Below are 25,604 nucleotides of genomic sequence, written 5' to 3'. Positions count from 1 at the left end.
TTGCGAAACATACCCAAGCAACATCCAGAGAATCCATACCGACAGTCAACAAAAAAAATCATAGACTATCTCAAAAAGTGTAATACAGCCCAGCAAAAGAGGAAGAATATGAGGACCCCACCCCAGAAAATCCACTTATCCTGCTTTGCCCGTCGCTCCACTTTTCGGATGGTTTCACCGCTGACTCCCAGGGTATTAGCGACACTATACAGCCGACGCTGCGTTCCCTTCAACACCTCTCGCTGCTGCCCAAGATCCACTAGTACAGCACGTCCCCGGTCGAGGAATTCATCAAGCTGTATGCTCGTGTTGGCCAAGAAAGATTGCTCGCGAAGCGCATGAGTCTCACGGTTGTAATCTGCGGGTGAAGCGCCGAAACTGAGCCCCCCGCGGGACGAAGATGGAGCGAAGGCCGACGACTGAGGAAGGGAAGATTGGGCGTATGGGTTCTCGGGTGTCGCTGTGTGATGTGGACGTCGACCAAGTAGTTCATTACGGTTTGTCACGGATTGCTATGATGTCCAAGATCATCAAAATCAGCGAAAAGCATGGTTGGCATAATCCCAACAATTCTCAAAAACTTACGGCATCCTCTCGTTCTTTGCGTAGCCTATCGAAATGCAGTCGGTAATCTGCTAGCTCCGACCGAAAATTACTGCAGAACCATGCCTCAGTCAGCCTGTCTCGATGATCAAGTCGGCTATAGTTGCCTACTTTACTCTCTCAAACGCCTTTTGTTGTTTTTCGGGTATCAACTCTTTCTTCGATAGAGCTGAGTAGTCATCGACGGTGCGTGATAAGGAAGCAAGTGAAGCTGCGATCTGGCCTATGGTCTTGCATAAGTTTCCATCGCAACTAAAGGCCCGTACTTGTTTATCTTTGTAGAGCAAGAGTTCAGTCAGTACCTTGTAATGCGGGCGAGGATGTGGCAGGTGACTGCGCGAATGTGTCCAGATCTCGACGGATAGCAGAGGACTGCTTCAGGGCCGAATTAAAAAGAGAGTTCTGTGCAGATTACACCTGTTAGTCACAATTCCATGACCAGACGTCAGCACGAATAATACCATTTTCCACAGGCAACTCCGTTACTGGGCACTCTGCATGTAAACACAGTAGACGAGGAAGTCGGAAAGTATATGAAAGAGTCCGCCACTGTAGGGGAACCTTGATTGTAATGCGCAGAGTAAATATCACTAATATATGGCTTTGGGGGAACAGCGATGTGAGTGTTATGCTTGTTTGTACCTTTACTACGGTCTTGTAGCTAATGCCGGCCGAGGCCACATGTTCTTGCAGCACAATTCTGACGCCGCTGACCGCCTCCCCGCGCTGCTTTTTTTTAGCATGTCCAACTATTTTCATCGTCATTGTTTACTAGCAGTACTCAGCTACAAATTGACATTTGCACTTTAATAGTGCCTAGCTAACTACTTATCTGACTAAGACTTGACAAGTTATACCATGACTCATGATTGACTTGGTTGTATTGTATTTAAGGCTCAATTACTTGCGATATACTTTGGCCGGTTCAATTATATAATGGACATCGACGATGCTCAACGAGAAGGGTATGCCATTATGAAATACTGATACAACAATAAAAACCATCACCGCGCCGACTCCAGCCCTTGGGAAGTGTGGGTAACAGAGCTATGATGAAATATATGACAATCAAAAACAATCATATAGAGATAGGCTCCGAGACTGAACGCCACGATCAGCGATACCCGCTATCTATTTGGGAGGGTACTTGTTTTGAAGAAACCACCTGATAGATTTAGACATTAGCAAAGGGGCTTAAAGGTTGACATTGAGCACACCGACAGACTTACTTGCTGACAAAATAATCAACCGCACCAAATGCTCCAACAGCTCCGGACCAGAGTCCGATCAGCTCCCAGGAGAGTTTGCCTTGAGCATGTTTCCGGTATGCACCGAACCCCAGCCCTGCGCCCACTAAGCTCAGGAGCACAGCATTGCCGATATAGACCGGATTATCCGAGTTGCGGCATACGCCAGAAGCCTTAGCCTTGGCCTTGGCCTTAGCTTTCCGCTCTTCCTTCGCTTTCTTATTTTCCTCGGACTCTTCCTGCTCTATCCGCTCGGCTTGAGTAGTGGTCTTGATGTCTTGATCCAGGAAATTCGAGTCCACGACGGTGACGTGTTGTGAATCTACGTCGACTAACGAGGCGGTGCTCTCGGATTCATCCTTATAGATCCCACCAACGCTCGGGGCACGGCTATATTTCAATTAGTCAGAGGGACATTCTGATATATAGTCTTATAGACAGGCCTTGCGTCGACTTACGCCTAACCGGGGTGTTAGTTCTGATACCAATAAGTGCGAGTTTATTGGGGACAAAGAAGGTATGGGTAGGGATGTCACGTACCTCCTCTGCAGATTGCTCCGGGCCCTTGGCAGCTACTTCAGCATAAGACATGTTTGAGGCGTCACGTAGACTGAAGATTGGAAGGTTATGTATTTATGGTCTGCGACAGTTAGTTCGGCGAAAGCATGGCTAGTGGGGTGGTAACATGAAATCTATTATGGATTGTTGAGGACACGGCATCCTACCTGAAAAAGTAAAAAGAGAGGGATTCTGATCGAGGGGGGAACTGAGAATGAGACTTTAAAGGCACTGTTAAATGGAAGTGAGGTAAAGTTTTGAGAAGACGCATGCATGGATTTATACGAATGCCAGGGCGCAGGAGCGGCCGTGAAAGAATGACATCACGTCACTGATCAGCCGGTGGAGTTGGAGCACTGCCAAGACCCACCATGGTAACATTCGAGTCTCGACTGTAAAGAAAAAGGCTTGGCCCTCGTTCAGAATCAAGCCCGAAGAAATTAAATTAAAATTGGAACATGGTTAGCGGCCAACAATTGGTACTGGGCTGAGAAACATTTTTCAATCAGTCGCCTCTGCAGTCGACAGCGGCCTAAACACGGACTTGACCCGGGAATAGAATTCTAAAGGAACATAAGAAATGGATTTAGATCTGATGCACTGTACTTGACAGACCTATTACGGTCAAAAAACACTAGAATGATTTTTAATACATATTAAAACAATGCCAAAAGGAACTCCGGTCGTAGATAGGTAATACATCTGGCATTATGGAATCCCAAACAGACCAGATGGAGCTTAGAGCAGCAGCTCCAAGGGGTTCTCAACAACCTTCTTCAGCTCCTTAATCCATTCAGCACCAACGGCACCATCGACAACCTTGTGGTCAAAGCTGCCAGTCACAATGATCTGGTCGTCCCACTCAACCTCGGTACCGTTCTCAGTCTCAACAGGGACGGCAACCTTGCGGGTGGTGCCAACAGCCAGGATACCAGCCTGAGGGGGGTTGATAACAGCAGTGAACCGCTCAACGGCAGGGTTCATTCCCATGTTGCTGATGGTGAAAGTACCACCCTGGTACTCCTCCGGCTTAAGCTTGTTGTCGCGAGCACGCTTACCAAGGTCCTTGATAGAGTTAGAGATGCTGGAGAGGCCGAGACCCTGGACGTTCTTCACAACAGGGGTGATCAGTCCAGCAGGAGTGGCAACGGCAACACTGATGTCGGCATTCTTGTGCTGGCGGATGACTACCTGGCCGTTCTCCTCGTGCCAGCTGGAGTTGACAGCCGGCACCTTCTGAAGAGCCGCAGCACAAGCCTTGACAAGGAAGTCATTGACGGAAAGCTTGTACTTGCCATCGGCAGAGGCGTTAAGGGCCTGGCGGAGCTTCAGAAGCTTAGTGACAGACAGAGTAGTTGAGACGAAGAAGTGGGGGTTCTCTCTGGTGGATTGCTGAAGGCGGCTGGCAATAGTCTTGCGCATGGATGTAAGAGGGATATCCTCATAGGTAGGGCCAGCAGCGGCAGAAGCGCTGGGCTTGTACTTCTCAACATCCTCCTTGGTGATCTGACCGCCTCGGCCAGTGCCCTTAAGGGCCTTGATTGGCACACCCTTCTCCAGAGCAAGAGCCTTGGCAGCAGGGCTGATAGTAGGCTCACGGTCGAGACTGGGCTGAAGCTTCTCACCCGAGGTCTCGGGCTCCTGAGCAGCAGGCTCGGGAGCCGGTGTAGAAGCGGGAGCAGCATCAGCAGCACCCTTGGATTCTTCCTTGCTCTCCTGAGCTGGGGCAGCACCCTTGTCACCACCGGCATCCTCAGCGGTGAACGACTCGAACGACGAAACATCAGTGCCCTCTTCAACGAGGACGGCGATAGGCTGTTGACGCGCAATTAGTAAATGCAACAATACGGGACACTGAAAATTTGCATCGCAGCACATACGGAGCCGACAGCAACCTCCTTCTCACCAGTTTCCTTCAGAACTTTAGCCAAGACACCTTCTTCTTGGAACTCGAAATCCATCTGTGCCTTATCGGTCTCAATCTCGACCAAAACATCTCCGGGCTGCAGGGAATCGCCGGGCTTCTTCTGCCAGGCACCGATGTTTCCAGCAAGCATTGTTGGCGACAAAGCAGGCATGCTAATGATAGTGTGAGGGGGGAAGGCTGCAACTCGACATGTTAGAATTGGACGACTGCACTATGAAGATAAGAAGGATAAAAACTGGACGGGCGTACACTTGGAGGCATAGTAGCGGGAAAGGGCAGCGAAGGCGGGCAATTGGGGTCTGAAAATAGGGATAGCAACGTCAGCCATTCTGAATATGAAATTTGAGAGTCCAAGCGCAGGCTATAACATACTGAACAGCATCCTTGAATCTGTGCATAACCTGCGGCCTCCTCAGGGAGGAGGCGCCTTTGATGAGCATGGCGCTGGGAGTGCGCATCCTGACAGCACTGGCGACCATGGTGCCTGAATGCTGTGAGTATGATACAATGAAAGGGCCCGGGATGCGACAAAGAGAGGAGAGAGGATGGAAGGGCGGGCGAGAGGTATATCTGGCAGGTGGAAGGGCCCGGTATCAAAGAGTTGAGGAGTGCAGCTCTAGGAACTTTTCTGTTGAGCTTCCCGGTGAGAGATCGGAATAGTGTCGCCGGGTGCCGCCGGTGTCCTGCTTAGGTAAGTTGTAAGCAGGTCTCCGTCGCGTACCTGGCACGAATCGGCGTCCGTAGATTATCCCCGTCCGCCGGAGAAGACACGCATCAGTTCCACTAGCGGGTTGGCCTAGTATGGAGTGTTCTTCTCCTCACTGCTTCTAGTCCTACATTTACTTTTCCATGTGGACCCCTCATATGCCTTATTTGGATTGCTCCGGACGGAGTCTCGCATAAATGGCGGAAGTTGAAAATGGCTCTGCGAATGAGCCAACCCAGACACCTCCGGCTCTGTCGCAGGCAGACAACAAAGAGCATGGGGTAGATGTTTCCACGCACTCCGACGCCTCCGATGCTGTCGAAGAGGACAAGCCCACGCTCCCCCAGGATATGGAACGCCAAAAGATCGATGTCAATGATTCACAAGGTCACAAGGAAGTACAAAGCGAATTGGACTCTATTGAACCTACTGAGCCTATAGAAACATCTTCAGACCCTTCGAAGGACGCTGTCGAGCCCCCAGCACCCGAAGATAAGCCATCGCTCCAGTCGGAGGCCAAGGATGAAAACACAGACAACACCCAAGATGGTAGCCAGGAAGTTAGTCCCGAACAGGGTTCTCCCGCCGAGAATCCAGATAGAGACTCTGTACCGCCCCAAGATGTACCTGTTCCGGACCCTCGCGTGCGCTCAGATTCGAGGTCAACGACTGCTACATTTGCGACACACCGTTCAGTTCCCGTTAGCTCCACTGTCTTCATTGTAACAGCTCTTGACACAATTGGCGCATCTCGAGAGGCCCGGAGGACCAAAGAATTAGAGGACGCTGTGAAGAGTGCGATTGCGAACGTCAAGCAATCGGATGGCCAACCCATAGATCCGGAAGTTATCTTTCGCCCTTTACTTCTTGCAACCAAGACTCTTAGCGTTCCTCTGCAAGTAACAGCACTCGATTGCATCGGGAAACTTATCACCTATTCATACTTCGCTTTCCCCAGTGCTCATGACGGCAATACCTCCCAAACCGAACCCACGCAAGAACAGCCACCGCTGATTGAACGAGCTATCGATGCGATCTGCGACTGTTTCGAGAACGAAGCCACGCCCAACGAGGTCCAACAACAAATCCTAAAATCACTCCTTGCGGCAGTTCTGAATGACAAAATTGTGGTTCACGGAGCTGGTCTCCTTAAAGCTGTCCGCCAGATATACAATATTTTCATCTACTCTAAGTCCAGTCAAAACCAGCAGATTGCCCAGGGATCCTTGACTCAGATGGTCAGCACAGTCTTTGACCGTGTTCGTGTAAGGCTTGAATTGAAAGAACTACACATACGTGATGGCGAAAAGGCACAGGGGTCCTCTTCTGACACTGTAACCCTGGATCCTGCGGAAAACCCTCAAACTAATGAGGAAGACCAAGGGTCTGACGTTGCCTCTGCTGCCGTCCCGGATCAACCCGTTGCTAAGGAGCCTACCGAGAAGTTGACATTGCAAAGTTTCGAGTCGAACAAAGATATCACATCTGTGAATGACAATGCTCCAACAACAGTTACGCGCGCCAAGGCCCGCCAGACCCCAGTGAGGTCCTTATCAATTTCAGGGGAGGAAAGAGAAGATGGTGAAGGCTTAGATGATGATGAAGACGAAGTATATGTTAAAGATGCTTTCCTGGTTTTCCGGGCTCTATGCAAGCTGAGTCACAAGATTCTGAGCCACGAACAACAGCAGGATTTGAAGTCTCAAAACATGAGATCAAAACTGTTGTCCCTGCACCATATTCACTACCTAATCAACACCCACATTACCGTTTTCACGTCCCCTTTATTGACGATCAGGCAAAGCTCCAACAGCTCGGATGCGATGACTCTTCTACAAGCTGTTCGGCCTCACCTTTGCCTAAGTCTTAGCCGAAATGGCTCGAGCTCAGTGCCCAGAGTTTTCGAGGTGTGCTGTGAGATTTTCTGGCTTATGCTTAAGCATATGAGAGTGATGATGAAGAAAGAACTTGAGGTGTTCTTGAAAGAGATCTATCTAGCTATACTTGAGAAGCGAAACGCACCCGCTTTTCAAAAGCAGTATTTTATGGAAATTCTGGAAAGATTGGCGGACGACCCGCGTGCACTAGTTGAGATATATCTCAATTATGACTGTGACAGGACCGCACTGGAGAACATCTTCCAAAATATCATCGAACAGCTTTCTCGGTACGCCAGCGTACCGGTCTCCATTACCGCAGCCCAGCAGCATCAGTTCCAGGAGCACCATGTTAAGATCTCTCGTTTAGGTCTTGAGTGGCACCAGCGTGGTACTTTACCTCCGACTCTTACTACCGCGAATGTATCCAACATTCAACAGCCTAATCTGCAGGGCGTTCCTTCTGAGTATACCCTCAAATACCAATCTGTCGAATCTTTGGTCGAAATACTGCAATCGTTAGACAACTGGGCCTCACAGCGTATGGCCGATCAGGCTGTCACTAATATCACGTCTCACAAATCCATTGATAATTCGAGAGAATCATTGGATACAAATGCCGGCGCATTCCTTTCATCCCCAAGGGTCGATGCTACCGAGGGTAGCACTGGTCGGTCAACACCAGTGGCAGAAGACGATCCAAGCCAGATGGAGAAAGTCAAGCAAAGAAAGATTGCACTCATGAATGCTGTCCAGCAGTTCAATTTCAAACCTAAGCGTGGCATCAAGCTATTCATACAAGAAGGTTTCATCAAGTCCGATCCCGCCGAGATTGCGTCCTTGTTATACCGTAATGACCGGCTAGACAAGGCTATGGTAGGAGAATACCTTGGTGAAGGTGAAGCTGAGAACATTGCTATCATGCATGCGTTTGTTGACATGATGGATTTCACGAAGCGGCGCTTCGTTGATGCTCTTCGTGGCTTCCTGCAAAATTTCCGTCTTCCTGGAGAGGCACAGAAGATTGATCGTTTCATGCTCAAGTTTGCAGAGCGCTACACAACCCAAAATCCGAATGCTTTCGCAAATGCTGACACGGCTTACGTTCTTGCCTACTCCGTCATCTTGCTTAACACAGACCTGCATAGCAGCAAAATGAAGGGACGTCGTATGACGAAGGAGGAGTTCATTAAAAACAACAGGGGTATTAATGATAATCAGGACTTACCTGAGGAATATCTTACGTCTATTTACGACGAGATTGCAGGTAATGAAATTGTCCTTGATACAGAAAGAGAACACGCCGCAAATGTAGGAATGCCTACGGGCACACCTGGTGGGTTGGCATCACGGGCTGGGCAAGTCTTTGCAACAGTGGGAAGGGATATCCAAGGCGAGAAGTACGCTCAGGCCTCTGAAGAGATGGCTAACAAGACCGAGCAACTTTATCGAAGTTTGATTCGGGCGCAACGAAAAACGGCAGTCAGGGAGGCTCTCTCACGCTTTATTCCTGCTACCTCTGTCCGACACGTTGGTTCTATGTTCAATGTCACTTGGATGTCTTTCCTTTCCGGCTTATCTGCTCCAATGCAGGACACTCAGAACCTTGAAATGATTAAACTGTGCATGGAAGGAATGAAGGTAGCAATCCGAGTTAGTTGTTCGTTCGACTTGGAAACTCCACGAGTTGCATTTGTGACGGCTCTCGCTAAGTTCACGAACTTGGGCAACATTAGAGAAATGGTGGGGAAGAATGTCGAGGCTTTGAAAGCTCTGCTTGATGTAGCACTTACAGAAGGAAACTACCTCAAAAGCTCCTGGAGAGAGATCCTCACATGCGTTAGCCAGTTGGATCGGCTCCAACTTCTCACTGACGGCGTCGACGAAGGATCATTGCCCGACGTTTCGCGGGCGCGTATTGTGCCTCAAGCATCGTCAGAGGGTTCCCGCAAATCTTTCCAGTCATCAAGACGGCCGCGCCCTCGATCAATCAATGGCCCCACGGCCTTCCGCACCGAAGCTGCAATGGAAAGCCGATCTGCTGAGATGATAAGGGGCGTAGATCGAATCTTCACGAACACTGCCAATCTCTCTCATGAGGCCATCATCGACTTCATCCGGGCGCTGAGTGAAGTAAGTTGGCAAGAGATACAGTCTTCCGGACAAACCGACTCTCCCCGTACCTACAGTTTGCAAAAGCTCGTTGAGATTAGTTACTATAACATGACGAGAGTCAGGATAGAATGGTCCAAAATCTGGGAAGTCCTTGGACAGCATTTCAACCTTGTTGGATGCCACTCCAACACAACGGTGGTCTTTTTTGCGCTAGACTCGCTTCGTCAGCTGTCGATGCGCTTTATGGAGATCGAAGAGCTTCCAGGTTTCAAGTTTCAAAAAGATTTCCTCAAGCCATTTGAGCATGTCATGGCTAATAGCAACGCGGTAACCGTGAAAGACATGATTCTGCGATGTCTTATCCAGATGATTCAAGCCCGTGGAGATAACATTCGCTCTGGTTGGAAAACGATGTTTGGCGTCTTTACAGTCGCTGCTCGCGAGCCTTATGGTAAGTGATGATGCCCCGGGCTTGCTATATGGAATTCGCTAATGTAAACATAGAGGGCATTGTGAATATGGCTTTCGAACATGTAACCCAGATCTATAATACACGGTTTGGCATTGTGATCACACAGGGTGCTTTCCCCGATCTGGTCGTATGCTTGACAGAGTTCTCTAAGAATTCGAAGTTCCAGAAGAAGTCCTTACAGGCTATCGAAACTTTGAAGTCAACTGTCTCAAAAATGCTCAGATCGCCCGAATGTCCTCTCTCTCATCGTGGCTCATCAGCTGAAGAATTTCATGATGAAAATACAAACCTTGCCAAGCAACTTAGCCGCCAATCTAAGGAGGAACAGTTCTGGTATCCTATCCTAATTGCGTTCCAAGACGTGTTGATGACTGGTGACGACCTTGAGGTTCGCTCACGGTAAGCTCCCTTTGCCCTTGACAGGCGATTATTTGGCTAACACAAGATCCAGAGCTTTGACATACCTTTTCGAAACGCTGATCAGATACGGTGGCGATTACCCTCAAGAATTCTGGGATGTTCTTTGGAGACAGCTCCTCTATCCTATCTTCGTCGTATTGCAGTCCAAATCGGAGATGTCCAAAGTACCTAACCATGAAGAGCTATCCGTGTGGCTATCCACTACGATGATTCAAGCATTGAGAAACATGATCACCCTTTTCACGCATTACTTCGACGCGTTAGAATACATGCTAGGACGCATACTGGAGCTCCTTACACTATGCATTTGTCAAGAGAACGATACTATCGCGCGAATTGGCAGCAACTGTTTACAACAGTTGATCTTGCAGAATGTTATGAAGTTCAAACAGGAGCACTGGGAGAAGGTGGTTGGTGCTTTCGTGGAGCTTTTCAGCAAGACCACTGCGTACGAGTTGTTTACCGCAGCAGCAGCTATCTCTACAAAGTCTTCCGAACCGCACAAATCCATTAACGGGGAAGTCGCAAGCAACGAGGGAGGTACACACGAGACTGCTGAACCATCCTCAGCACGGGAAAGTCTTACCGATTCTTCGAAGACTAATGGATTGCAAAATGTGGCACATGAGCATGAGGAAGGGGACATGCCTACGGCTGCCAACTCTGAGCTAGAAGACTATAGGACTCAGGCCGAGGTACAGCAACAGCCAGCTGCGGTCACTGCTGCCCGTCGTCGGTACTTCAACCGCATCATAACGAACTGTGTCCTTCAATTGCTCATGATCGAAACTGTCCATGAACTCTTCTCCAACGACAAAGTTTATGCACAGATTCCAAGCCACGAGCTTCTTCGACTAATGGGACTTCTGAAGAAGAGTTACCAATTTGCGAAGAAATTCAACGAGGACAAAGAACTGCGCATGCAACTTTGGCGCCAAGGATTCATGAAGCAGCCGCCAAACCTTCTCAAGCAGGAGAGTGGAAGTGCTGCAACCTACGTCCACATCCTTTTCCGTATGTACCATGATGAGAGAGAGGAAAGGAGGAATAGCCGTGCAGAAACAGAGGCTGCACTCATTCCGTAAGTGTCTGGTCACAACTCACTAATGCTCGACTAACCGATTTTCTTTAGACTCTGTGCCGATATAATTCGTAGTTTTGTCCTTCTTGACGAAGATTCGCAACATCGGAATGTGATCGCTTGGCGTCCCGTAGTGGTAGACGTGCTGGAAGGATATACGAACTTCCCTTCTGAAGGCTTTGACAAGCACATCCAAACCTTCTATCCGCTATCTGTTGATCTCCTCGGCCGCGACTTGAACCCTGAAATACGCATGGCGCTTCAATCGTTACTTCGCAGAATTGGCGAAGCAAAATTGGGAATCCCTGCTTCGCAAGCACCTGTTAACCCGCGAAGCTCGGTCTCCCGTCGTAAAGACAGCGTCGGGCGTTGATTGCTTGTCTCATTTTCCTTCTATTATTTATTTATCTTTTCGTGTTTTGGATATCCCGCCTACCTGAATGCTTACCTCTCAGTGGATGGCGACTGTTGTAGACTTAACTTTTCTGTGCTTAAGCATTCTAATTGAGCCGGATTTTATACATGTAACTATACGAACCGGATCTTTCCCAATGACCGTGACATTCCCCAATCGGAGGGCGCCGAGAACCGTGCTCAGTAGGTACTAGCGAGTCTTACAAATCCGTGTGTTCCACTTGCCCGTGGAGAACGTTATCAAGTATCTGGGGTGCTTACATGTAGACACCATGACCCAATTGGAAAACCTCGCTTTTCTATATTAGGTAGGGCCCAGAAACCGTTCAGTCTTTCCCGTCTTTCCGAAACAGGAATACAATAGCCAGACAATCAGTCGCCATATCTTCCTTTTGCGGGCAAATGTATTCATGGCAAAGCGGATGGCTTCCGTTTGAGTGAGAAGATTATCGCTTATGTCGATTTGCGTAAATAACTGCAGATCTTGTTGCTCTTCCTTAGATAGCTTCTGGCACATTGAGATAGTTTTGTTCTCGGAGAAATTGAAAGAAGCTCCAAGGATTGCATACAGCCGAGATATCGAATGTTGGTCGGTCGATCTCCAGTCCGCCTTCACCCACCGGAACTGTAGCCTCCAAGGAATCCGGCGAAGCTTCATTAGGAATTCGACAATTCTTCAAAATTGAGTTGAGACCTCACCCCGCTAACGGCGGTGGATACAACCCGACGTGCCCATAGCCAGATGACAAAGTAGGCGGTCGGCCACCACATCTACAGGAACTTCGTCAATAGTGACCCTACCGTCGGGGTCATCCATCTTTGTCGCAATTCTAACTTCCCTAGTTAGTGCTAAGGCGAATGCAGTGACAGCCATTGTAATTGGTGATGACATGGGCATATTGTATCCTGGGAATGGGAAATGCTGAGCTGGTCTGATGACACACGGGCGTATAATCAGGAGTTTCTTCTCTGCAGCATGAACACTGAAATAGTGCTGTAGCAGTCGTTCCGTGATATGTTTAGCATATGCATAGGCCCAGGGAAAGTTTTCCGCTTCATATGCCTGGCTTGTACCGCTCTTTCGCACCTCGTTCAGTTCATCAAGGACAAGGGACTGTCTTCCAGGCTCACAGATTTCCTCGTTTATTTGCACATCTGCATCGGGACCCCGAGGGTAGAGATGTGCGTTTGAATATGCAGAAGAGACGTAGATGAAACGATCGAGCCGTTTGCAAGTGAAGGCTAGGTTTGCCATTATTTCACTAGCTCCGATAATGGGGTCGGATACTCGCTTCAACGCACTCCCCAGGTTGATAGATGAGGCTGCATGGATGATTATGTGGTCTTCGTCCCGTATCATACCTAACTCTGATTGCAAGAAACCGAGGTTAGGTAGGAGGATATCACCGTCAAGTACAATCAGTCGTTTCGTGTCGTAGACTTTGTTCACTATGTTGGGAGGTAGCCATTCTCTCCACTTGGAGAGGAGTTTTCTATCGAGGGAATCAGTATAATGGTCTCTGAATGGATACACAATAGATAAACTCACTCGGTACCCCTACAGACCAAGTAGATGCGCAACAAGGAGGTGCTCATCACGAGACGATGAACAATTGTGGTGCCCAAGAACCCAGATCCACCGGTAACCAAGACTGATTTGGCCTCTTAGTATTCCCACATGTCGAACAGTACCGATGTTTGATCGCTCAATGAAAGAGTATTTGCCTGGAACAATGAGGCACCATCTTCAGATTATAAGAATCATAGTACCTAGTAAAGCCCACAGTAGTTCCATGGATTGCTGATATGGGGCTACAATAAAGGAAGCTTTACCCTTGCAACATACTAGTAAGCGTAGCGCAGCATTAGCCCTATGATAGTAGCTTATAACAGCGTGTATTATAGCCCTGAGCTGAGATATCGACCCGCTTTTCTTTTGCTGCCTCGGTCCTTGAAATAAACCATGTCGCATATCGCCTATCTGGCTGCGTCCGCTGATTGAACATGTACCTGCTGACCCGCTTGACTCTAGCAACTGAGGCCAGTTGCATAATAATAACACTGGAAGAGGCTGAATAGTTGTCTCGGCTCTAGCATGAAAATGTACGATGAGCTATAGTGCTCCCGGGTGAAGCCTCCTTCGAGTATCCCCAGTAGAGAACGGGCTGCGATCCGTTCTTCCCTATCTTAATCTATTTCCTGATTGCCTTCGATGCCGACGTGACCCTTATGAGCTGTAGTATGTACCTTTATCCGTACTCTTTAGCATGGCGCTGGGCATGGAAGTTAAACAAACAGCGTTAGGCCAGTCAGCCCCTTAACCGAATTTATTCTGCTTCCTCTACCTGCCCTCAAGCTTCCTCTTCACCATGCCACAGAAACTCTCGAACAAAACCGAATCTGTGCCCTTGAGCCATCTTATCAGAACTCGAACGCCTTTCTCCTCGATACCTTCCTTCCTCAGCTGCACTTTGAATCCCAATGCTGCTCTACTGTCATCAACATCAATACTTTGCATTGCCTCAGCCGAACCTTTCATCTTCCTACGCGCCTGGCGGGACCACACATTTTCCATAGCGAACCCAACACCCATAGCTAAATTACTGCGCCATATCCATTGAAGGGAAAGAGAAGCGAGTTCCTTATCAAGCTTCTGACTTGCATCGTCGATAGAGCCGTTGGGAATGTTGAAGACGTATTCCGACGGAAATGGAAGAAGGTGTTTCGGAAAGGTTGCGATCGATCTCGCCACGTCCTGTCTCTATCAGTATTCTGAAGAATGCATGTGCGAATGAGCAAAATATACCACAGAAGGGCGAAGATCACCCCACGACCATGCTATCGCCCATCTCCTAGTTTTAGAGCCCTGGACAAACTCCGTGACCGCATAATTGTGATTGCCATGCCCAATGAGTTTCTCAACCAGTATAGAGACGCTGCTCAGTTTTCCCAGCATCGACGTATACCATAAGACTTTCTGGCGGAGCCTGAGGCTTTCTTCGATCATGCGCGACGCGAAAGCAACTTCCCCTCCTTGGGTAACCATTTCCACTTCTGCACCGGTGCACGCCTGTATCTAGTGTGAGTATATGATTTTTGCGTTGGCATATGTGGCTTACAGAGAATGGTGGCCGTTCTTTTGCCTGTGCTGATGACACCAGCTCCTCGCGAGATGTATAAAATGGAGGGTTGCACATTGTGAAATCAAGGCTTTGGCCGCATTAGGAACAGAAGTACGTCAAGTATCTCAGATCCACTTACCCTTCGACTTCAAGCTTATCTAAGGGAATGAGATCACCACTGGTATCGGTCTTGACAACGCGGATTCGAGAGTCTAAGTTATTCCCAGAAACGGCTTCTTGAGACGTTCGTATATTTTCATCATCAATGTCTAACGCATCTGTTAGTGTTATGTTTTTTATTTTTGAACAACCAACTTTACCTGTTGCTACAAAATTCCACTGTGGCCTAACAGAGCAGCCAAGAAGGGGGTATATGCTGCAGCATCCTGTTCCTCTATAGAAATTAGATCGATTTTACCCATATTGATGGAGTGAGCAGTACATGTCAAGCCCGACGACCTTTCTATCAGGGTCGTAGTCATCACGGTATTCCTTTCCAGTAGTGTCCAAGAGGCTTTGTAACCATAGGATATAATTCAACCTGACATCATTAGGAATGGAGATTCATGCTCGGGGGCGATGGCGCACCTATTTGGCACCTATAGCTACTGTCAGTTCCAATGTTTAGAAATAAATGAAGAAGTACACTAGCTGGTACTTACCGGCGGGCATAACCTATTTTCCGGGATGTGAACGTTCAGGCCAAAGTCTCGTTGCAAGAGACTTTTGCTTAATTGACTATTAAAGGTTAATCGAAAGGCCAGACCCCACAGCTTGTAGATCTTACCGAACAGCATCCGGATCACTGAAGTCCAATTGATTATTTGGTTTCAGACTGTGACATGTCAGCACGATCGCCTAGAAATACTGTGTATGGAACCTCCAAACTTCTAGTTCGGTAAAGCCAAGACTTACTACTTCGCGAACTCAGGCAATTGCAGTGCAAGGGTGGCGAAATCGACGTCATCCTTGTAGATGTTATTGCGAATTACCCTCATGGTGCTACATGGGAACCAGTCAGTAAACCATTATTGCGAGCTTTACTGTCACAGGACTCAGGCATAAATGATCGCATAGCCATTGGGAAAGTACCCACTACCTTTGGTGTTGCTCGCTTTCCACTGAAGCGAGGGTGGGGCGTACCGGAGATGCTCGAGACACGAAGGAGCGGCTCGCTTATCAGCAGGCGAACCTAGTACGTCTAAAAATTGCAATTGCGAGGTTCCGCAACTTCCGTAGGACACTATTTTAGTGTGGATTCGCGGAGGGAAACATCAGGTGACGAGATCTCAGGCTCAAGAATTAATTTGGTAAGGCTATAAGGCTAAATGATAACGTGATGTCATTGGGGGCTCGGCGCATACGTACCCCTCAATCATTGTTTGTTGGATCAGAGCCCACTTTTCAGGAACGCTCGGCTGCCTAGCTGCACTACAACTCCCACGTTGGGTCGTTCTTTTTTTTCCAATTCAATTCCCCACGGGCGTTGTTCTAGAGTGTCGCAATGGACAAGTTCAAGGAAAGGATCCAGTCGTTGGAGGATTCTTTGAAAGGTCAATTATATCCTCTAATTTGTTACGAACGAACTGACTAGAAGGGGCCGACAGATACCCACATTGTAGAGGAGGCGCACCACTTCAAACATAAGGTTGGCAAATTCTTCAACATTGTCAACCCGAACCACCGTCATGATGAAGCGCACGAACAAGAGACCGACAGAAAAAGAACAGAAATCGCCAAATCCCATCGCTTCGAATCCTTTGCTCCGATTCGGGAGGGTAACAAGGTGAAGTGGTATGTTGATGCGCTAGACTATCTTTGGGCTGTTTCTATCGCTCTCGAAAATGCGAAGGAGGTCATCTACATCGAAGACTGGTGGCTTTCCCCGGAGTTATTCCTACGCAGACCCGCGTATCAGACTCAGGAATGGCGACTGGACCAGGTACTGAAGCGTCGTGCGGAAGCGGGAGTGAAGATCTACGTGATCGTATACAAGGAGGTCAGTCGCTTTCAGCTACGTTGAAAATGCTCAGTCACTTATAAAGCCAGGTCAACCAAGCACTGACTTGTAACTCGGCCCATACGAAACACGCGTTGCGCAATCTCTGTCCAGAAGGTACTCCTGGCCATGGAAACATCAAGATCCTACGTCATCCGGATCACAACATCTTTGAGAATGCAGCTGACATGACCTTGTACTGGGTGAGTTAATACATGTAGACGTGTTTAATGTCCGAAAACTGATGATGACAAGGCCCATCACGAGAAGTTCATTGTTATTGACTATGCCCTGGCATTCATTGGAGGCATTGATCTATGCTTTGGGAGATGGGATGCTAACCAGCATCCTCTGGCCGATGTTCACCCAGCCAATATGAGAGACGAAGTCTTTCCAGGACAGGATTTTAACAATAATCGCATCATGGACTTTCAGAGTGTTGCACAATGGCAAGCAAACGAACTCAGCAAGGCGGACTATGGCCGAATGCCCTGGCATGATGTGGCCATGGGTCTTATGGGTGACTGTGTTTATGACATTGCTGAGCACTTTGTCCTACGGTGGAACTTCATCAAGCGCGATAAGTACAAGCGCGATAAAACTGTTGATTGGCTGATGCTGGAGGGCCGTCTAGGCGAAGATGAGGACCTGGTCGCGGTGCAGCGGCCTAAGTACCCCTGCGGTGACTATGTTCAGCATCCTTATGAGCCTCTAACCTCGAAGCCCTGTGGAGCCCAAGGCAGTGCGCGGGCACAAATTGTGCGCAGCAGTGCTGACTGGAGTAGCGGTATCTTGACTGAGCACAGTATCCAGAACGCTTACAAGGAGATCATCAGCAAAGCTGAACACTACGTCTACATTGAGAATCAATTCTTCAGTACGTTCAACTTATTCCTCTTTCGCTATTCATTTCACTGACTCTGTTAGTCACGGCCACTGGAGATCAACAGAAGCCTGTACTCAACACAATTGGACGCGCAATCGTTGATGCTTGCGTCCGTGCTTCCAGAGAAGGAAGAAAGTTCCGGGTGATCATTGTGATTCCGGCCATTCCCGGATTTGCAGGAGATCTTAGACAGCCTGAAGCAACAGGCACCCGGGCGATCATGGATTACCAGTATAAGTCGATCAATCGTGGCGAGCACTCAATCTTCGGCCAACTCAGGCATCATGGCGTCGATCCTGAACGTGAGTGGCCTACCTTTGTTTCTACTAAAACGATTACTAACGGGTGAAGAACACATCTTTGTTTTCAATCTGCGTGCATATGATCGTATCAACAAAACCCCTGCTCTGGAAGCACTTGAGAAAGAAGCGGGTGTGACATACAATGACATCCAACGTGGAATTGCGGAGACCATCATGAGTGACAGTGTTCATCCTTCCATTGGTGAAGAGGGCGATAAGGGCGAAGTTGGCTATGACAACGCGCAGAAAGAAAAAGAAGAGCGGCTTGCAAAATTGAGGCGATATGAGGAGCAGGCCGAGCGCCACAAGCCCGAATACCAACCCTCCAGCAAGGATACGGTTGCCCACACAACTATGCTAAACGGTGGCAAGATGTCTGATGAGCCTTGGGAGGGTGAAGCGGAGGCTGAAAAGGCCAACTTCGTCCAGGAAGAGCTTTATGTCCATGGCAAGGTGTGCATTGTAGATGACAGAGTTGCTATTTGCGGCAGTGCCAACATCAACGATCGGGTAGGTTTCTTCTCGTCTAAAGTCACCGAGCCGTAACTAACCCTACCAGTCGCAACTTGGATATCATGATAGCGAACTGGCTATCGTTGTGGAGGACCAGGACTTCATTGACAGCATGATGGATGGCAAGCCATTTAAGGCCGGTCGTGTAGCCGCTACCCTCCGGCGGCAGCTCTGGAGGGAACACCTTGGGCTGCTCCCAGCACAGGATTATGACGCTTCGCAAAGCCCCAATGCGCAGCCACCAAATGTTTGCATGAACCAGATCCTCGAGGGACCTGAGAACAGTTTTGTTACGGATCCTATGAGCGACCCGCTCTGGGAGATGTGGACCGGACGGGCGACTACCAACACCGAGATATATCGAATGCTCTTCCGCGCTGACCCGGACGACGACATCAAGAATTTCGACGAATACGACAGTTTTAGACCCCGTGGCAACCACAAGCAGGGACACTTGTATGACCCGTATCAGCCTGTCAAGGACGTCCGGGAGAAGTTGGATAAGATTAAAGGTCATTTAGTTTGGATGCCTCTTCGGTTCTTGGAAGACGCCAATATGGCCGAGCCCGGGCTGCAGGTTAACCAGATCACCGAGGTAAGCGATCGACCTATATAAGTGAGAGATCTACATTTACTAATAGGGAACAGAGTATCTATACCTGATTTTTTGTTTGGAAATTACTTTGGGTGTTTATTTGGATGGGGATCTATTCTAAAATCAATACACATGGGTACAACTTTGGTACTAATCGTAGCAAAAGCGACATAGCGGCATAGAAAGTTCCGCTTCATTTTTCGTATTATCCTTGACGAAGCTAAGACGAATCTGATATCTTGAAATTTGTGTAAGGAGCGCGAGCCATAAGTGATTACTGGGCTTCACAAGTAGATTTCGCGATGCATAACAAACTCAATTAGTCAGGCTATAGCTATTGGCATTATTGAATACGGTGAACTATAAACCTCCTCGAAGCTCCCAGATTCTAGAACAGTCTTAGAAGCTCCAAGTATGCTGCTCATTAGTATCGTATGATCAGCACATAAGAGAGCTCAGGCCGATGATCTTCAACCCTGCCCGCAAATCCACCCCCTTCTACAAATACCGTAGTATTTCAATTCATATACATCTCAAAGCACATATAACTCATCTCCCAACCAACACCCTAGACCTATTACAGACGTAACCCCAGAAAATAAACTTTCCCAATATAAATCCCAACACTAACACCATCGATGATCACCCCAGACGGTCACTCCGATCCAAACCTTCAGGACCCATTAAATAAATACCAAAATAATAACTAAATAACTAACCAAAAAACCAAAAAAATAAAAATAAAAGGAAAGAAGGAAAAAAGGTCACCATCGCCACAGCCACCAATCCCATGACCATGAATCACTCCCCCTAACTCCCATCCATCCAACAAAAGGAACTCTTTCCCGGCAGGATGCAAGATGAAACTCCCTGCGTCGCTCCATCCTATAAGCCACTGAGGACAGGACCTGTTTAGCTTGCGCGTGTACATACAAAGGTCCACGTATGCTAGGTTATCGACCTCACTTGTGAACTGGTCTATGTGGGTGACGTTGTAATAATGCTTAGCTTGAACTATGTCTGGCTTTTTCTTTTTTTTTGGGGAGAGGGTAGGTTGCTTTACTTTACTTTGCTCTACGTTACCAATGGGTGGATAACTAATTAATTGAGTATCAAAAGAAAGGAAATAAAAGTAGGTAGTTAAGAAAGGAAAGAAAGAAAGAATTCCCAAACCCAACCTGACTCAGGTGAATGAGAAACAAGAACCTATACAAAAAAGAAAAAGAAAAAGGAAAGAAGAAAGAAAATTAAAAAAACCGTTACAAAGCATGCATAAAGCAACCCTACCTAAACCCCCCAATAAAACCCCCCGTTAGGATATTTGTTTATTTCCCAGGTAGTTAGAAGGGGGCGGCCTGAGCGAACGGAAAAGCGATCCCGCATAACGAACCTCCCGAATTGAGTTTATAGAAGGTATTCCTTTTCTCCCCCCCTGTCTCCATACTTTACTTTGGAAAGTTAAACCAGAGAGGTTCGTTGGAGCCACTTTGTCCCGGGGGTTTTCCTCTTCCCTTCCTCCCCCAAACCCGTCGTACTATGTCGTACAATGGAATGGGAAGTTTCCAGGTATAGGTTGTGTGGTGACTTCATTGCCCGTTGGAAAGTGGAGAATGGCGTGGTCCTGTCATAAACTCCGTATCCTTGGGGAATATAATAGCCTCCTACTATTTATGAGAGGTGTTACAGCTTACCTTCACGTGTGACGTTGGAGGATGAGACGCGGGATGGCCGTGTAACTGACTAACTACGTACCCTCTATTCCTTGAACGGCATGAGAATTAAAGAAGTAAAATTAAGTAGTAGATTGGTTTTTGCGTTGCCGCATGTTGGTTCTATCTTCTATCTGCATTCTTAACAGACACCAGAAACAAGTAAAGAGTAAAGAGAAAACACGTGATTAGGGTGAAGCCGAAAATGTCCGTGGCCAACTTTCTTCCCGGGAGATTGTTTTTTTTTTCTGTCCCAGAACCTTGACTCCAAGCCCATGCTTGCTAAAAGAAAACCGGCTTCATCAAGGGATACGTATCAGAGAGAGGAGAGAAAGAGAGAAAGAAGAAGAGAGAGAGGAAAGGATTCGGGGCCGCTCGCTCGAGCCTGGAATCGGTCACCCTTTTTTCTTGGCGGATCGACGATCAGACATTCAATCTGACTCCAGAAGCCAAGCTGATTGGTTGCCTTCCACCCGGGAGAAGGATCCGTCGAGGTTAATGCGCGCTCTCCAAGAATGTGGGAATGCAGACATCTGAGACCGCGAGAGAGAAGGAAGGAAGAAAAATTAAGGAAATAAGAGGGAAAAGCAATGTTAATTCGTGAGTCGGGAAGGGGGTTGCCGCCTGCAGCTGTCACGCAGGGATTTTGCTGCAGCAAGAACGTTTTAAGGATCTGAATCTAAGAAGGGGTCAGCTGTCGATCCTCAACTTTTCGTTACACGAGGAAAAGCAGGATTTGCTCCCTCACTTGTACCACTACTTACCGAAGTATACCAGACCCGATGGCGACCAGTGTAACCGCTACTCAGGCCTTCGCGGTGTGGCATGAGTTACAGCGGCAGTGATTACAGATCTTGCAGCGCCAGATGGCCACAAATGGCCCCGATGTGCAGTCAGAACAGCGCCAGGTGAGGATGTTTCCATTGGTGGCTTGCACGATAGCAAAGACATGTCCCGGGCATTGGTTGGCCATGGTGATGCTGTCCGAACATGTTAGTTCAACAAGTTTCAACAGCAAGGCTTGGTCCACGTCACTTACCGCAGCAGGTCACGTAAGGTTAGAGTCGGGGTCAAGGGAAAGTTTTTTTTGGGTTCGGTTCTTGAACCTTGGTTCACACGAAGAACAATGTTGGAACTGGGTTCTAGAAACCAGCGGAGATGGAACTGAAAACAAGTCCTAGGGAGTCCTTTGCGAGGGATGGAGAAGAATAGTAAGGGAGGCCGGATTCACTTGGTAGGAGGGAAGTTGCAGGGTTAGAGATGCAGGTAGACTGAAGAGGAACGAGGAGATGCTGTTGTAGAGACGAATTGGCAGAAGCTCCATAGTATATATAGGCGCGAGCTTTCAATCAGGACCAGGGATGAGTTATCGTCTGCGAAGATGCATTGAACACATTTCTTGCGGTATGACCTTTCTGTACAGGAAACGGTAAGACCTGAAGTCCAGACCGGGCAACTCCAGCTGCATGGAATGACTCTGGAACTGTGATGCAAGTATCCGTTTATTGTCTAGTGGGGTGGAGCAACCTGAGTGTGATAGAGGAGATGTGTACGAAGGCAAGAGAAGAAAAAGGAAGTAGAGAATCCGAGAGAAAGAGTCACTGTGTGTGTGAGCTGAGGATTGTGTGTAAGAGAGAGAGAAATTAAGAAATAAGAAATGAGAAATAAGAAAAATAAAATAAAAAAAAGACACGGATGGGGAAATCTGGCGAGAGCCCAACAATGGATGACAATAATGGGACGGAGACCAATCATCACTAACTTAACAGTCGACAGTAAAGTGATATATCGCCAGTGGGCCAGAGAAAGTGGGTATTCGAGGGCGCCCGGGGAGCTGGAAAGTTATGCGATAGTCCGGGAACCCTGGAGCTTCTCTTCCCATATTCAGGATAGGTTTGGGGCTCACGATGTCGCAGATCTCGAAGATCGTCATTCGATGAAGGAGATAGCCGGGATCGGACTAAGGCGAGAGGACTATCGGGCCTCTCTACGCAGCTATATTCCAGGCCTCCGGATCTGGTCCTCAAAGTAAAGGATCGGACACTGGTGATTGGAGAAGAAGGATTCCCAGTGCCAGTGCATTGGGAACTTTTGGCGTGCAGATCCTTCCCAAGATCCATACTGGCGGAGTATAATTTCTTTTTTTTTTTTTTTTTTGGATAGCTTGAATTTAATGTATTTATAGCGGCATTCCCTCCAATTTTTTATTTTATTTTATTTTACTTTACTTTATTTTTATTTATTATTATTTCCCCCCTCTCTATTTCAATAATTAGTCATGTATTAGTATATTCGTCAGTTTTTATTGCTAGAGTAACCTGAGCGAGACCCATGTGACAAATAGTTTCCTTCATTTTCTCTCTCTCTCCCTCACATACTTGCTCCCGGTCCTTCTCATGGTCTCGAATCCCATGGCTTGATATATTTTATTTGACTTTATTTGATTTTTCTAATTTACCTGAGATTTCTTTTTGGGCAGAGGGTTTTCGACGGATAAGAACTTAGAAGTCAATTTAGTTTTCTCGCCATCCGTATCCGAAACCTCAATTCCCAATTGCACATCATGGTTGGTCGTAATCTGGCTTGTTTAGACTCAATCCCAGTGTCACACTGTCCCATCCGGAAGCTTGGAGAGGAAGGGTCTCCCTTGTTCATGTTATAGCCACCGTATCACCGAGTTGCACCGGCACCCCTTTACCGAGGCCCCCGGTCTTTTAGCATCCCAGGCTGAAGTTTAAGTGCTCCACCATGGATCGGTGAGATGCTGACCATGCAGGGTAACCTTTTAGGTGTTCAGGAAGGGAGCAATCAGAGACGTCCGGAGTATACATCCCATTCCGGACACGTGATATGCATCCTCAGGTGAGATTCCCATGCAGGTATGGATGTATGTAGTGCATATCCGTGTATGTTTGTGTGTGCATCACACCTACAGCAGACTACGACTAGCAGTAGTAGTCCGTCATTATGAAGTATAGTTCGATCTGCCTCACGACAAGAAAGGTTATCTCACTTCGGAATATCGCATAATCTGGCGCCAGGTTTTCTCTCGTAATTTTTTTTTTCTGTCAGATTTCAAATTATTATTTTATTTGATATTTTATTTATTTATTTATTTTCTTACCTCTCTCTCGCGCTGATCTTAGCTAGCTGATCGCGACGGACAATTGCAGAGGATCCACTGACCCGCCAACCGGGTTCGTGAGTTAGTGGCTTCCCAGTGGGAATAGAGTTAACTACCAGCTTAGTGCCGTCAAGCCACCAGCGCATAGGATGTGCAACCGGAGACCCGAGAAAGGGGCAGTGGAGGCGGACACTTTACCTCGTTCGTAGAGCGATGGTAACAATTGGAATCAAACATGTCGTAAAAGGTTCTCCAGCTTAAAAGCCGGCAGTCAATTAACATCCGGCAGACTGACCTGTCGACCCATTCCAAGAATCTGGAAACCAGGGGATTCCTCAGCGCGCAGCCGAAGTTGTAAGACATCCACTAGCTCCGTCCTGTAAGCTAATGAGGCCCTAAATCTAGCCCGGGGTGTTGTAGTCGTAGCACTAAAAAAAGTAGATCGAACTTGTCAGCAAATCATTAGGTCTCGCAACCTGACTTTGGCAGAACCGAAAAGACTAAAAGAAAATTGGGTCTCGAACCGACAAGAGAGATGCGCACGCGGTGCACACTGCGTCCTAAGCCCCCTCCAATACCCAGCCTGTCGGACCTGACAGTGGTCCACACCAAGGCGCTAAGGCCATTGATGACATCGCATGGGCGACGCTATCTCGCATCAATCCCACTTCAGCCCGAATCGTCGTAGAGACTAACGAGGTACCTAACGCCGGTCGCCGTATTGAGACACCTTGGGGTTGTACGTAGACGCTGTTTAGAATCCCACGAGCGATGGTCCTTCCCCGAGACGACAGTGGTTGTCCTCACTCATGCCCGCTTAGAACCTTCATAGACTAAGCGAGATAGTCGTAATCCTTTCCGACCCCGTTGCCCAATTGAGTAACAGTGACATCCTAATCGAAATTCGAACCTTTAGTCGACTTCTGCGCTGATCTACCGGATCCCCTTCCCCGGCGTATTCCTGTGCCCCGGTAGGTTTCGTTGGCTGGTAGTGTGTGCCTCCGTCTCCCGCGGAGTTGGTCCCTTTTCGAACAATGACCCACGCGTCCCGCTGGTACTTTTGTGCTGGACAGGTCGCTTTTTTCGTCCTCGCCTGTAATCTCCCTTTTCACACAAAGGATAGCATATCGTATTACCCCAATTATAGTCTCGTGTCTTTACAAATTCTGATGGTCTTGTTTGTGGTGACCCGTAGAGCAACTCATGCGCCGGCCCTGGAAACAGCCATTCAGTGCTCCTGCGCTTAAGGTCTGGTTGGAACGCTGTTTTTGAAGTGACTCGATTGGTTTGAGAACACATTATGTATCCACATGGCTGTCGCAAGTGGATGACTGGATGTGTCAGACCTTCTCCTGTGAATCTGAATCTAGCAAAGATCAGTATATGACATCGATGGCAGGCATACCGATTAACATTGGATCGGATCGGATGGGCTTCTCGTAAATTCGCTATCAATACACCGCTACAATGATGGAGCTGAGGTCTCCTGTGCGACGTCACATACACAGTTCTCTGCCCGAGGTCTAGAACGGCACAGTACAATGGAGTCAGACCACCTAACAAGCCTGCCGCCCACTTGACTCCAAGCAGCGAAGACTAGTTCGGCTCATTACTTGTGCCAATGCTAAATCGATGATTCGAGAGCGGCGGAGTCCGAAGAGCGACCCTAAGACCTACTCAAGTACGCAAAGGCGAAACATGGCCGGTGCAGCCAACGAGAGAGAAGAAAGGACTTGGCAAGTTGGCACAAAATAGATATATTTCCGAAATAGATTTGAACCTACGATGAATGCAAGTACAGAAATGTTCGAGATGTTCTCTTGCCCCAGTTCCACTGGCCGAGGCCTTGAAATACGAATATCTCAGAAACTGGTGCCTTCGTTCCTCGACAGTCCTGCAGCTAACTACCCCCGTGCCGATTGACACAAAAAGCA

General features: G+C 48.0%; 7 protein-coding genes across 7 annotated transcripts; 2 read left to right on the top strand and 5 right to left on the bottom strand.

Annotated features, from left to right (window-relative positions):
• Nucleotides 1–65: 65 nt before the first annotated feature.
• F9C07_2082478 (synaptobrevin) lies at nt 66–1,406 on the bottom strand (the record flags this gene model as incomplete). The annotated part of the gene is made up of 6 exons (XM_071508855.1): nt 1,065–1,406; nt 906–1,005; nt 715–826; nt 586–655; nt 418–512; nt 66–378 (listed from the first exon to the last, which is right to left on the bottom strand). The coding sequence occupies exons 1-6, from the start codon at nt 1,065–1,067 to the stop codon at nt 66–68; spliced, it is 693 nt and encodes a 230-aa protein (XP_071365550.1). The 5' UTR covers nt 1,068–1,406.
• Nucleotides 1,407–2,740, bottom strand: F9C07_2135362 (uncharacterized protein). The gene is made up of 4 exons (XM_071509140.1): nt 2,391–2,740; nt 2,309–2,310; nt 1,833–2,240; nt 1,407–1,768 (listed from the first exon to the last, which is right to left on the bottom strand). The coding sequence occupies exons 1-4, from the start codon at nt 2,439–2,441 to the stop codon at nt 1,735–1,737; spliced, it is 495 nt and encodes a 164-aa protein (XP_071365549.1). The 5' UTR covers nt 2,442–2,740; the 3' UTR covers nt 1,407–1,734.
• On the bottom strand, nt 2,741–4,768 carry F9C07_2135359 (dihydrolipoyllysine-residue acetyltransferase component of pyruvate dehydrogenase complex). The gene is made up of 4 exons (XM_041288841.2): nt 4,708–4,768; nt 4,585–4,634; nt 4,289–4,512; nt 2,741–4,223 (listed from the first exon to the last, which is right to left on the bottom strand). Exons 1-4 carry the CDS (start codon nt 4,731–4,733, stop codon nt 3,147–3,149), a joined length of 1,377 nt encoding a protein of 458 aa, XP_041141432.2. The 5' UTR covers nt 4,734–4,768; the 3' UTR covers nt 2,741–3,146.
• Nucleotides 4,769–5,238: 470 nt separating this feature from the next.
• F9C07_449 (guanine nucleotide exchange factor) lies at nt 5,239–11,379 on the top strand (the record flags this gene model as incomplete). Its single annotated transcript, XM_041288827.1, has 4 exons — nt 5,239–9,484; nt 9,538–9,904; nt 9,957–11,006; nt 11,058–11,379. 4 exons carry the CDS (start codon nt 5,239–5,241, stop codon nt 11,377–11,379), a joined length of 5,985 nt encoding a protein of 1,994 aa, XP_041141433.1.
• Nucleotides 11,380–11,724: 345 nt separating this feature from the next.
• On the bottom strand, nt 11,725–13,016 carry F9C07_2199345 (male sterility protein-domain-containing protein; the record flags this gene model as incomplete). Its single annotated transcript, XM_071509453.1, has 3 exons — nt 11,725–12,094; nt 12,149–12,913; nt 12,970–13,016. 3 exons carry the CDS (start codon nt 13,014–13,016, stop codon nt 11,725–11,727), a joined length of 1,182 nt encoding a protein of 393 aa, XP_071365548.1.
• A 745-nt stretch (nt 13,017–13,761) lies between these two features.
• Nucleotides 13,762–15,540, bottom strand: F9C07_2227318 (uncharacterized protein; the record flags this gene model as incomplete). Its single annotated transcript, XM_071509797.1, has 10 exons — nt 13,762–14,175; nt 14,227–14,490; nt 14,540–14,630; nt 14,682–14,811; nt 14,863–14,936; nt 14,985–15,083; nt 15,131–15,141; nt 15,205–15,280; nt 15,330–15,377; nt 15,458–15,540. The coding sequence occupies 10 exons, from the start codon at nt 15,538–15,540 to the stop codon at nt 13,762–13,764; spliced, it is 1,290 nt and encodes a 429-aa protein (XP_071365547.1).
• Nucleotides 15,541–16,046: 506 nt separating this feature from the next.
• On the top strand, nt 16,047–18,982 carry F9C07_446 (putative phospholipase PldA; the record flags this gene model as incomplete). Its single annotated transcript, XM_041288848.2, has 8 exons — nt 16,047–16,095; nt 16,150–16,541; nt 16,592–16,744; nt 16,797–17,418; nt 17,469–17,729; nt 17,779–18,239; nt 18,289–18,837; nt 18,891–18,982. 8 exons carry the CDS (start codon nt 16,047–16,049, stop codon nt 18,903–18,905), a joined length of 2,502 nt encoding a protein of 833 aa, XP_041141436.1. The 3' UTR covers nt 18,906–18,982.
• Between the last annotated feature and the right edge of the window lie 6,622 nt (nt 18,983–25,604).

The sequence above is a fragment of the Aspergillus flavus genome, chromosome 1, assembly GCF_009017415.1.
Source record: "Aspergillus flavus chromosome 1, complete sequence".
Taxonomy (NCBI): Eukaryota; Fungi; Ascomycota; class Eurotiomycetes; order Eurotiales; family Aspergillaceae; genus Aspergillus; species Aspergillus flavus.
Note: the sequence above shows the minus strand (reverse complement) of the source record. Positions and strands in the feature narration are given on the sequence as shown.

Coding starts and splice junctions, on each gene's coding strand:
- F9C07_2135362 (XM_071509140.1), bottom strand. CDS start 2,441: ATGTCTTATGCTGAAGTAGCTGCCAAGGGCCCGGAGCAATCTGCAGAG. Junction 1,769..1,832: donor GTTGATTATTTTGTCAGCAA/GTAAGTCTGTCG, acceptor TAAATCTATCAG/GTGGTTTCTTCAAAACAAGT.
- F9C07_2135359 (XM_041288841.2), bottom strand. CDS start 4,733: ATGCACAGATTCAAGGATGCTGTTCA. Junction 4,635..4,707: donor AGATTCAAGGATGCTGTTCA/GTATGTTATAGC, acceptor CCCTATTTTCAG/ACCCCAATTGCCCGCCTTCG. Junction 4,513..4,584: donor CCGCTACTATGCCTCCAAGT/GTACGCCCGTCC, acceptor GTCGAGTTGCAG/CCTTCCCCCCTCACACTATC.